The 13,005-nt window shown below is 37.9% G+C and overlaps 1 protein-coding gene across 2 annotated transcripts in view; it reads left to right on the top strand.

Annotated features, from left to right (window-relative positions):
- The window catches only part of plod2 (procollagen-lysine, 2-oxoglutarate 5-dioxygenase 2), a 46,040-nt gene that overhangs the window by 27,883 nt on the left and 5,152 nt on the right, over positions 1 to 13,005 (top strand). The window contains exons 8-16 of one of the 2 annotated variants that reach the window (XM_016551131.1): positions 1,761 to 1,862; positions 4,579 to 4,704; positions 4,800 to 4,921; positions 6,222 to 6,326; positions 7,543 to 7,668; positions 7,981 to 8,122; positions 10,100 to 10,162; positions 11,352 to 11,465; positions 11,736 to 11,801. In XM_016551131.1, the coding sequence (XP_016406617.1) occupies positions 1,761 to 1,862; positions 4,579 to 4,704; positions 4,800 to 4,921; positions 6,222 to 6,326; positions 7,543 to 7,668; positions 7,981 to 8,122; positions 10,100 to 10,162; positions 11,352 to 11,465; positions 11,736 to 11,801 (966 nt within the window). The remainder of the gene's footprint in view (positions 1 to 1,760; positions 1,863 to 4,578; positions 4,705 to 4,799; positions 4,922 to 6,221; positions 6,327 to 7,542; positions 7,669 to 7,980; positions 8,123 to 10,099; positions 10,163 to 11,351; positions 11,466 to 11,735; positions 11,802 to 13,005) is intronic. The other variant, XM_016551132.1, reaches the window with a different exon arrangement.

Genomic DNA, 13,005 nt, shown 5'->3' with positions numbered 1-13,005 from the left:
GTAGAACGTACATATTTGTACGTCTAAATTGTCTGTGCATTCAAGTCGTACATTCTGCAGTTTATTCAGTTCTGTCTTCTACCTTCCCTCATGTTGCGCAAAACTGATAGTATTTTCCATTAGAACACAACATGAGTTACTATTGAAATTATGTCCCAGACTGTAGTTTGTGATTAAATACTAGACAGTACTTCAGCCAAAAATCTTGCAGTCATTGCCCAGCTGTCTTTGTTAAACTGTAGAGTTTGAGATTTTAGCAGGATGTCTGGGTGATAATGTAATCTCAGACCCAGAGCTTTTCCTTCTGCACCTCAGTGACAGATTAAACAAACACAGCACTGTGTGGAGTCATCTTCTCCTAATACGCAACCATCTGTGCTGTTTCTAATGAATAATCATCCACCCAGAGCTCACCCTTATGCTCTCTGATTCATTCAAGCTGCCTTGTGTCCATCCCGAAGGATCTCTCTGATCTCCAGGGTCTTTAACATGCCCTGGGGAATACAGATGTTCTCGTAAATACTCAAACAAGGTCCAATAAAAGTAACAAGGCTTGATACACAGTAGTAGCTTATGACCAGAATGCAAAGCCAGCGGATTGGTTTATGGCTTCTCTTCATTTGGAATCAGTGAGCAACTCCTGTTTTCTGTCAGTAATGTTTAACCAATTGACCTCACAGCATGTGAGGTCATGACTTGCGTCTCTAAGGTGTTGTCAGTCTTAGCAGCCAACTATAAATGTTAAATTATCTAAAACTATCTAACATGGATGAACATGGGATAAATTAGAAAGACAGCATCTGGATACCATCTGTAATGTGGTTGAGGCTGGATTGAATTGAAGATCCCCTCCTTTCTATTACAGTCTAACTTCCTATAATCGAAAGCAGCATGACAAAAGAGTGCACAGCTGTCCTGCCAAAATCTGTGTCCAACAGCCAGTATATATATATATATATATGATGTAAGACTTTTTTGGAAAGAAGTGCTAAATTATTAAATGTTGTCATTGTATCTTGCCAGAGTCCCTTAGTTCTAATGTTCATGACAGTAGTTTTCTCTTTCTGTATGACAAATATACTGTAAAGGTAAATATAGCAAATGTTTGTTGTTGTAAATAATATTTGATGTGGTGTCCCATGGGCTTCACAGAGGGTGGGTTGCTGTAAAATGCTCAACTTTATCGCATCAATCAAAGTAAATATTTAAGATTTACTTTTTCAGCAAAATTTGAGACAACCTGTTTATGGTAAAATTAGTTTCAGTGTCCTGATCTAAGATAAAACATAGTTGTTTCCCATAAGCCAACACGCTTTTGCAAGAACAACAACATCATTCCCTTCGAAACAGTTAATATGCTTGGTCTGTCACACTATTTAAATACAAAATGAACATCAATGCAAAATGTTCCTCCCTGTGACGCTATCCTGTAAATTCCCAATTGAGAATTATTTGATGCATGTTGTGTTAAAGTAACAGATCAGCAATAATTATAGTTCTAGTTACTGTAGGTCATGAAAATTTGACAGCAGGATTCATTTTTTAGTTTGTTGTCCTGACCAAAATTGGATTTAACTACTAAAAGCAAGGATGGAGTATGGGTGTACATTTCCTATCTTGGATCATAAATCATCTCGACCTTGTATAATAAATATTTTAAAGGTTATTTTTAATGCTTTTGATTATTATTATTATTATTATTATTTAATAGTATTATATAAATAAATAAATACCTAAAATGTATTTTTTCTCTCCCACAGATATACTTCAATTACTTGGCCAACTACATCCCCAATGTGTGGAACTATGAGCAAGTCTGTACCATCTGTGACCAAGACATGGTGGATTTGTCTCAGCTTAAAGTGAGTCATCCAATGAAAGCCACAGTAGCTGTTTTTGTTCCTTTTTCTCTCAGCACCAGAAAGTTATATCTTAAAATCGCCATTTAAAACAATGAAACATTTCCAGCTCTATTAATACATGCCTGTATATGTTGAGTGAACAACTAGCTTTTCCTAGTTTTACACATTCCTTAAATTATAAATGCCCATGAGGAGCCACTTGAGGAAGAGGAAGTTGTGCACTGCTGTGGTGCAGGAAATGGCTTTTGGTTTTAGGACAGTTTCACTTACTGGGGTGTTGCTGTCAACCAGACCTCTCTTTAGCGGGCGGCTCAATGTGGGGTTTTATCCACGGGGTAACTTCAAGTGGTTGTCCTGAAAATTTGCCGTAGGGTTCAGCTAAGGTTGGCAAAAAGGGCTTTGAGTTCTTTCCAATAAGCCTGAGTTACAGATGTGGAAATAACACATTTCTTGCTTGTAGTATTTGCCAGAGCAAAATTCAGGTCTCAAGCTGACCTGATAATACTGACACATTTATCAGCATTTGATAACAGACTGCTAAGGTTTTCTGAGAGGTTTCTAGAATGTTATGAAGTTGCGATGAAATGCAGCAACAGATCTTTTCTTTCATATCAAGAATGAATGCAACAGGATGATATAATGAATTTTCATTTCATGTCGACATGTTTAGGTTGGTTGCTTGGTGGCATTGCTAGGTGCTTTTTTTAGGTTGATCTGGGTAGGTGCTCAATGGCCCAAGTCAAAAGATCCCAAATCTCTATGGTAATCTAGTCTCTGGTTATGTCTTGGACCATCTGTCACAAATCTGTAGAATTATTAGACCATTTTATGGTCCTCCAGGCAGAAATCATAAGTCTAGTCACTTAGAAAACTATAATAGCATCAGTCCTCATCAATCCGCATGATATGAGATTATCTATCAATAGCACAAACAGTGCAGGGCTGCATTTCTCAAGCATTGTGAGATAAGCTGATCGTAGAGACCATTGGAGACAATGGATCTACCATCTACTTAGGCTTATGATGCTTTTGGGAAATGCAGCCCAGGATAGTAAGACAATTCCAAAACAGTGTTTACTATGAATAAGAATGAGTTGAAACAATCGGTAATACAGATTAAGGAACACTGTTCGGTATTAACTATTTGCTTATTAGCATTCATATTACTAGCATTTTGGCTACTACTTACAAAGCACATATTAATGCATGACCATATTCCAGATCCAGATTCCAGATAAATATAACGACTACAACAACTACCTTAATTACTATCAATAAGCAACGATTAGGAGGTTATTTAGGGAAAACTCTTAGTTAATAGTGAATATGTGTTCCTACTTCCTAATCAAAAGTGTTACCAAACAATGCGATTGAGACAGTAGAGTAGTAGAACTTTATTTTTTTCTTTGTCTGGTCTGGAAAAAAGTATACTATATCTTACATTAAAGAACAAATGGCAGGATAACTTTTTCATTTCAGTGATTGGTAGAACCTCAGATGACTGGTCAAGCGAAACAAAAAGCCTTGTTTAACACATCAGACACATTTGGTTTATTTCTAGGAAGCACTGGAAATGGTGATGAGACGAAGCCCAGAGTCTGTTGTTTGTCAAGACGAGGGAGTGGCTGGGTCGTACCACTCTCATCTGCTCAGTGGTTTTGGGTTGGTTCTTGAAGAAGGGACAAGGTTTTAAAATCTCACACTGCATATACTGAGGTTGAAAGGGCCCCGTTAAAGGAAACTGTACCGGTCTAGACTCCGCAGAATCCCCTGAGTCTCCTGTTTAGTCCCTGCTCTTCTGTCGGTAACAATTTAAAGACTTCTGGCTCGATTCTAGGACACTCCCTTCAGAAACCCAGAGCCAAGGTCGGAACTGGGAAATTACATGGTGCCACTCAGTTCCCGTTTCATCTAGTGAGCTGTGTAGACTGGTCAAGAACCACAAAAGCAGTGGTGACAGATCTATATAACCTTAAGCTCAATGTCATGGGAAAGAAACTTTAACTTTCCAGACCTCCAGCAGCGCTTCTTGCTATGTAAAAAATAAGACTGGATGGTATATTATTTTGCTATACCATTTTAACCATGGTAGATATATTCGTTATCCTATATTCCCATTATTCACATGTGAGAGAGGAACAATAATGTGAAAATACAGAGCGAAAATACAAACAAGTCAAGACAAGGAAAACCTTGATATTAAGGGGTGTTACAGAATTTCACATTTGTGGTATATGAACTATTTTACTAGTTCAATTTTACAGTTCGTATATAGTTAATCCATTCAGAATTAAGAGCTTTATAATATTTGTTTGACTCTTTTGAGTTTTTGGTTTTTCATTTTAGTGTTACATAACGTGACACTGTTTTTGCTGGACAAATAATTAAATTAGATTAAGTATCTTTCATTTATCAAATTAATTCACTGCATTATTAAAAAAAAAAAAAATCACTACAACAGGGTTATTAAGTATGCCTCTGTGTATTAGTCCTGTGATGGACTAGCCATCCATCCAGGGTGTTTCCTTGCCTTCGGCCCAAGACACTGGATAGGATCCAGCATCCCCACGACCCTACAGAGTTGCTAAAATATAAATAATATTTTGTTGAGTTCCCAGCAAAATATTTATATTGCAATACACAATTACTGCGCAATAAAAATACTCCTACTGTGATTTTTTTTTGTTTGACCAGACTTTTCTCTCTATCTAAACAGGAATTTCCACAAGTGACTGTTGGTATATACATTGAGCAGCCGACTCCATTCCTGCCAGAGTTCCTCGAGAGGTTCCTGAGTCTAGATTATCCCAAAGATAAACTGAATGTCTTTGTTCATAACAGTGTGAGTGTTTGGCTGACAAAGCAATGAGAACCATTTGACCTTTTGGATTTTACCGTCTGTCTTTGACCGTGCTTGATCCACGTCTTGTTCTTCAGGAGGTTTACCATGAGAAGCACATACAGAAGTTTTGGGAAGAGAACAAGGATGTATTCCGCAGTTTTAAAGTTGTTGGCCCCGAGGAGAACTTAACTCAAGGAGAAGCAAGGAACATGGGAATGTAAGCATCCCTCTAATTTCAGAGTAACTCTCGAAAATATGCAAATAATGAAGTAAATTACAATGCAAATCTGAGCAATTCAAGCTCTAACTCCTGATCAAAGATAAACGCAAACCCTTGCCACATGTCAGCAAACTTTTCAGCTCCTTACAAATAAAAACACATAGACAACATCCGACTCACCACAAAGCAGTAAATCTGCCCCTCCGATAGCAAAGTACCGAGAAAATACAGAAGAAGCTCCTCTGAACCCTTCTATTTGCTCTTAGTTTAGCACTCCCCAAAACACTGCTGTCTCCAAGATTCCCATCCCAGCTCCAAAACTAAGCTGCTTGTACATGCCTGCTTTAATACACTTACCATAAAAGCTATCACAAAATCAAACCAAGTGACATCTGTAAACAAATGCTGTTAGATATGCTCATTTGACTTTTCTGAGCTATTTTTACAACTACCTTTAACTAGCTGGTTCTAATAGTAATTGTTGCTGCTTGTTTAAGTGTTATTATTACTATTGTTCATAATTAGAGTTAGTAACTCCACATATTAAACTTCAGTACGTGACTTGTTGGATTGGTGATGAGTTTTGCACAGACAAGTTTAAATAACTGACATCCATAAGCTTTTGGTGGATGTATTGTGTCATATACTATCACATATTTTAGGGCTACTCTACAGGTTGTCCAGTAGACACATACATTCTCTTAGCTCGTCCTGGCTCTGTTTTCTTACTGCATGTCTGTGTTTGGCATCAGTGGCTGTTGACATGGTGATATCACTCAAGTTGTTTGTCTTAATTACTAGGTCCAAAAAAATGCTGGTTTGCATAAGATGTCAGAGCAGACAGAATATGTTTGTTTCCTGCCATTGTGCTTCAGAGCAGAGCGTTCTAAGAAAATGTAACAAATATTCAAAGAATGATACTCAGCGGAACATCATATTGCTCAGATATTGTTAATAGCTAAGGAGACGATTTTTATTTAAGTTCTTTTGGACTGAAGCAATGCAACACCCTTTTTTTGGGTGAACTAACCCTTTAAGTTCTCAGATGTTCTTCTGAAAGACTTTATAGAACAGAAGGGCTCATACAATTTGGTCTTGGAAGAATTTGAAGGAATTTGATAAGAAATGTTAGTGTTATTATTCAGATCTCTGACATTTGAATGCAGTTTGTCACATTTCAGGAAATAAAAAAGTTCAGCAGAATTCTCTCAGTTCAGTCTTACTGCTGTTCATGAGAAACAACATTGCCCTGAATTTTGCTATAATTAATAATGACACCCTCACTATTTTCTAACAGGGATTTGTGCCGGAAGGATCTTTCTTGTGATTATTACTTCAGCATTGATGCAGATGTGATGCTCACCAACCGACAGACCCTAAAACTTCTCATTGAGCAAAACAGGTAGTTTCCCTTTAATCAATGCCGAGCATTTCAATGCTTTGGAATCTTCCACAGTAACCGTTTTGTCTGAGGGAACAGACTTGAATCCCTCATGTGCTAAAGCCACAGGAACATTACAGCCGACTCAATGCGAATCCCTCAAGGTTTAAAAATAAGCACGGGTGGCTTCCTGTTTTCTCATGGTGCATAGAAACAGTCTGCTCTATATCGCATGCACTTTTATAATGCCACTGGACTTTAAATAAGAAACAAGGCCGAACTCAGTCACATTTAATGTGACAACCTTAAGCGCTCTTTCGCATGACTATGGAGGAAGCCCTTTTTCAGATATTTTAAGAAGGCTTGGGAACTCTTTCTGCTGGCCTCTGGCTTGTGGAGTGAAATCGTATCCGGGAACCGTAGAAATGTGGAATTTTACTTTCTTGCTCTCACATTGTTGACCAACACTATAATTTCCACTAATGTGTTTTGAATGACAGGTTTACCTCAGTAAAGTGATATTCTGTATGCTTGTTGAGTTTAAGGTCACAACAGAGGTGAAGGGCTTGACTGTGTTACTTCAGGGTCACTCTCACGATTATAGGAACAATACCATATAAAACTGCGCTCATGTGCCTGAATAAAAGGATGCCTTCTTCTCAACCTGACAAGAATATGTTCTCACATGGATCATGGTAACCACTTATGTACCATAAACTTCCCAATTCCTCCCACCTATTTTCCAAACCACTTATCCTCTGTAGGGTCGCAGGGATGTTGGAGCCTTTCCCAGCATCTCAGGCCACAGTCAGGGGACATCCTGGATGGATGGCCAGTCCATCATAGGGCTAACACACAGACACACCTACAGGCAATTTATTTTGTCCAAATTACCTATACTGCATGTTTTTTGGATTGTGAGGGAAACCAAAGCAGCCATAGGAAACACAGGAGAACATGCAAACTCACACAGAAAGGCCTTCTGGTTCAAACCGGGGACCTTCTTGCCGCCATGTCGCTCTATATTGTCATCCTGGAAACTTAATTCAATACAAACTACAGCAAATCTAAACCTGTTTTGTGGTCATCAAATATCATCACATTTGGTTTTCCTATCATTTTAAAGTCTTCTTGTGGTGGCAAAATAGCGGCATTATTTCTTGCATAGTAGGCCTATCATAGTACATTTATGGACTGTTGCTGATTTCTGTGCTGATTTTTCCTTTTTCCACCTTAGAAAAATAATTGGCCCTCTTGTCACCCGTCACGGAAAATTGTGGTCCAACTTTTGGGGAGCCTTGAGCCTAGATGGTTATTATGCGAGATCTGAGGACTACATTGACATCGTGCAAGGAAAGCGTGTGTGAGTGTCTTGGAGGATGTGATCCAGAAATTACGGATATTTCACTGTATATAATCTTACTGGAACATTACGAAATTGCATTTATCCTTCTCTGAATCAAAAAGAGTACTCTGTTCAAACTCATATTACTTTTTAGCATGTCCATTGTTAAAAAATGGATCTACTCTATCGAAAGTCAGGTTACTTTTTAGCATGCCCATTGCTCACCAGGCCATGTCTTTACCAAAGTCTATTTTAAAATAGTATTACAAATATTACTATATGACTATGTGATATATGACTATGTTCTTTTGTCTTTCCTTGTGTAAATAGTGGTTTGTGGAACATCCCCTTCATGGCCCATATCTACCTCATAAAAGGCCAGACTCTGCGGAATGAGCTCAAAGAGAGGAATGTCTTTGTCTTGGAGAGATTGGACCCCGACATGGCCATGTGCAGGAATGCCAGAGAGTTGGTATGACCGCTGGAACACAAATGACTACAATTATAGCAATTATAGTATTTAATCTAGATCAGCAATATTCATAGCATTTATTTTATAATAGTCTAGAGTTGTAATTAATTATTTTGTTTTTGAATTTAATATTGTGTTTAGTATTATTTAAAGCTCCATCAACAGCATTTGTGTCATGCTGCATTACAATGGAAGACACCAGGAAAACTGTTACAATATATAATTAATGTTTCAAAAGTATAGTCACAAAATGTCATGGATTCTGCTGATAGAGCTGCAATTCGAATAAGGGAGGAAGAGTAGGAATGGAAGCCCTTTTCCACCACTGTATAAAAAAAAGATATTGATAATTGTGACTATTTATCTCACGATTCTGACTTCTTTTTTTCTCAGAATTGTTTGATGTAAACTTGCAATTCTGACTTTTTTCTCAAAATTGTGAGACATAAACTAGCAATCTTGACGGCAGTGTATTTCTCTGTACAACTCCAATATATGCCTCCATGTCAATGGTACCTTAAGTTCACACAAATGCAAGTCACCCATGACGTTTGCACTGATGCACTCATACACCATGACAGATGTTTGCTTTTGCATCTGTCACTGATGAAGGTCTGGATGGTCCCTTTGGTCTTTGGGACTGATAACTCGAAATCCATTTTTTCCCAGAAACAAAATGAAATGTGGACTCATCTGAGTACAGCACACATTTTTACTGTCTTTTTGACTATCTCAGATGAGCTCTGGCCCATGTCTCTTAAGCCATAAAACCCCAAAGATCATGCATGATTCTACGCAGACGCTACAATGTCCTGTGATTTCTCTGGATTCCCTGCAACTTTTCACAATATTACGTGTGGTAGTTGGTGAAAGACCTAAATTCTTTGCGATTTTGCATTGTGAAATGTGATTTTTGATTTGTTTGACACTTCTTTCATGAAATTTGGCACAAAGTGATGAGCCATGATCCAGCTTTGCTTGCAAAGACTGAGATGCTCCTTTTATACCCAAAAATGATACCTTGACCCATGACCAATTTACCTGCTTACTGTTTCAAAACAATTTAAAGTGGATATGCTATAATATTTTCACTTTTATTTTGCCTCTGTCCCAACTTTTTGGAATGTGTTGCAGCCATCAAAATCAAAATTTGTTCATATTTACAAAATAAATTTACGTTGGTCAGTGCAAACTTTGAAAATCTTTTATTTGTACTTTTGTCAATTGAATAAAATTTAAAGGGAATGAACAAACCACATATTCTTGATTGTATTGCATTTTTACAAAACGTCCCAACTTCTCTGGAATTGGGGTTGTATTTTTTTACTCGGTGGCGGAAACGGGCTTTCATAATACAGATTCATACAGATTCAGTAGATCATCAAGCAGTTCACCTCTAAAAATAGCAATAGTTCTATATTAGTTTGCATTTGACAATTCAGCCTGATTTCTTAATGCTTTGAAACATCTACTGCACCTCTGTGACCAAGATGTAACTGGCAAGTATTCTAAGTATATCAGTGCGCTATCGTGAAGGCATGGCATGTCTGTCCGTTTATGGCAGCCTCTGTGATGCATTCAGTGTGTTCTCTGCCCATCATCATTTCCCTCTCTCCATTTTTCACATTCATAGTGTGACCTTGAACCAATGGGAATGTTTGGCTGTGTGCTTTTTGCTCCTCCTTAAAAAACCTACACCACTAATAACTAACTATGGTGTTTTTCTAACTGTCTACAGCTAACTGTTTAGGACACCTAAAGACAGCGCATAGCCATTTTCTGAGCAGAAAATCATCTAAAAAACCTCAACACAAGAGTGCACAGGCATCTCTACTGTTCTGGCGGAGTTTAATATTGTACATGTGCTGTGTCCCTATCTTCCCTAATATTCTAATTTCTTAATCTCTCTCTCTCTCTGTATCTTACTCTGTTTATGTCTCATTATATAATTTACATGGTGCTTTTCCTTCATTTTAGACAGTACAGAGAGAAAGAGAATCTCCTTCTCCGGAATCATTCCATATGCTCAGACCCCCACAGGTTCCTCTTATTTTGATTATTATATCATGCATAATTTAAGATTTAAATGTTTTAAAGCAAAGCATCACTTTTCCAAATGGTTAGAAAGTGATATTCCAACCAAACTAAATTAACAAATGTAGTACATAATGCAGATTTTGAAGGACAACTTCTACTTACATTTAATATGTGCTTGCTTGGGGTTCATATGTGCAATGTCAAGATCACAAGCATTGTTGTCAGATTACAGAACATATAGTCCCAGAGGACTGGGTGAAACAATTTTGAGATGAATTACTATGCATGTGGAAAAAAAAACATAAATCCCCATTTCATGCTGAATGCGGTTGTTTCATGGTTTTTCTATTCCATAAATGTATGTGCATGTGCTGGTAGGCATTCAAACATTTGATTTAAAACTACAGCCATTTTTGAAGACATCTTGCACTAACAGATGTGTTCTCCTAACAAGCGGAACCCTTTGGAAAAGTGATGCTATTGAGTTTGATAAGCTACATCTGCTTTTTCTGATGGGGTTAACCTGGACAAAGCACCAGATATTATATATACACTGAACCATGAAATTCTACACAGTGGTGGAAAGGCCAATGAAGGGTCTAATAGATTTCCTTCATTATAGTTTTCCCTGCAGTAACATCTATATTCAAGAGCAACCCCCTTCCAAGCACACTAGTGCCAATAACATGAAACTTACCATCACTACCTTGACTTATCTCAGTCTAGGTATTTATGTAGCACTTGTTACATTTGTATGTTTGCATTGGAATTAACAATTAGACTAATATGTTTGAGACTGGTGCAAGACATGTTTTGGTAAAGCCTAGACTGAGAGTAAGTCTGGATCTTCACACACTTAGGTGCAAGAACCCTTGTCCCTGCTTCTAGTATAGTAAACAGGAATTTTGATTCCTGAAGTTGCACTTTTCCCAGCACTTCCCTATGTTCCCGTTCCAATCCCTCTCACAGCCCTTCCCAACATCTGTCCTCGATTGTTATTGATTACTCATTATCACAAATTATGCTGATCATTTGTGATTTGTTTTCATCATTGACTTTAAATTATTTGCATGATGTGTTTTGTTTATTCCTCATTGTTTAATTTTCATTCGACTTTTTGCATTGTAGACATTATAAGCAAAAGCATTATATCATTTGTAGTATCTAACTACCCTTTCTTTGTCCGCCACAGGGAGTTTTCATGTATGTTACAAATCGTCATGAGTTTGGAAGGATTATTTCGACTGCCAACTATAACACATCTCATTATAACAATGACCTTTGGCAACTATTTGAAAACCCACTGGTGAGTGACTAGATGATTTGTGATCAAATGTTTCCTGTGTTCAAAGTGTCTGGTACAATACATAAACAACATGATCCACAAGTTTTCATTTAGTGCAACATTTGTCATCAATAATGATGTGGAGTGCTGACAGGGTAAACATACAATAAATCTGTGTTGACCTCCATATAGGTTTTAGTCCGCCTGCCGGATGCATGCAGGGAGCTAATCACTGTTTGCAATGCAGGTCAGTCAATAGGCAAAAGTACTAATCCTCTTTCTTTTTCACAGGACTGGAGAGAGAAATACATCCATCCCAACTACACCCGAATTTTCACTGACAACCTCTTGGAGCAGGTAAACAAACATTCACATTTATTTAATTAGCAGATGCCGTTCGGGTAGCGTAAGAACGATTATTCCACCATGGAGATTTAGTTAAAGTTAATATTCCGGAAAGGTTCACTCACTTACCGACCAGGGGTGCGTTTCCCAAAAGCAACTATGGACGCAAGTTCCATCATTACCAATATAGTTCAATGGAACTAACGATTATAGTTAGCTAACAATGGTTTTGGGAAACACACCCCAGACTTGTGGGATAAAGATAGATTTGCAAAAGTGGATGCGGGTAGGAGGGTGCAAATGCAGAACCGTTGGTTGTTCTATACTCCTGGTCTGATTGAAGACCAAGTGAACAACCATATTTTTGGGGGAAAAAAAGGCAGAAGTTTGATGAGCATTGCAGTATTCCATAGTCTAGAGATGACTGGACAAAGTGTTGTACAGAGTACTCAGATAGGAACCAGGCAGAACCTGATCTTTTGGATAAAGTACAGTGCGAATCTACTTGACTGGGCAGCCTTTGCAACGGTATGTGAAGCTGAAATGAATCATTAAACATTCAAGTTGAAAGTTGAAACCTTCAACTTATTGCCTTATCTGGATGCTATGTTCATTGATGGGCTTTGCTGAACGATGTTGCTGAATTATGGGCTTGCTAGAAGAAAAGGACCTTTCTCTTTGCTATGGTTGAGTTGAGAGTTGATGTTCTTTTAACCAGGCCAATATGTCTACCAGGCAAGCTGTGATTCGAGTAGCCCAAGGAAAGAAAGAAAAGTAGAACTACATTTACATTTAGTCATTTTGCAGACACTTTTGTCCAAAGCGACTTACAATTGGGGAATACATAAAGCAGTTCTTCTTAAAGATTCAAACAGACACAGGAAGTGCTTGTAATACCAAGTTTCAGGCATTTGTTTAAATAAGTACAAGGTATTATCAAGCCATGTGTTACGTAACATTATGAGTAGCATCAAAAGAGATGAGTTTTCAGCTGTCGCTTGAAAATTATCAGGGATTCAGCATTCCGGATAGGGGTGGAAAGATCATTTCACCAGTCAGGAATGGTAAACAAGAATGTTCTGGAAAGTGATTTTGAGCCTCTCTGTGATGGTACTACGAGGCGTTGCTCACTAGTGGATCTCAGACTTCTGGAAGGGATGTAGATTCGTAATAGTGAGTGGAAGTAGGCGGGTGCTGAGCCTGTGGCTGTTCTATA

Source organism: Sinocyclocheilus rhinocerous, unplaced genomic scaffold (assembly GCF_001515625.1).
Source record: "Sinocyclocheilus rhinocerous isolate Xijiao unplaced genomic scaffold, SAMN03320098_v1.1 scaffold914, whole genome shotgun sequence".
Classification (NCBI taxonomy): domain Eukaryota; kingdom Metazoa; phylum Chordata; class Actinopteri; order Cypriniformes; family Cyprinidae; genus Sinocyclocheilus; species Sinocyclocheilus rhinocerous.
This window is presented reverse-complemented; position numbering and strand designations above follow the sequence as displayed.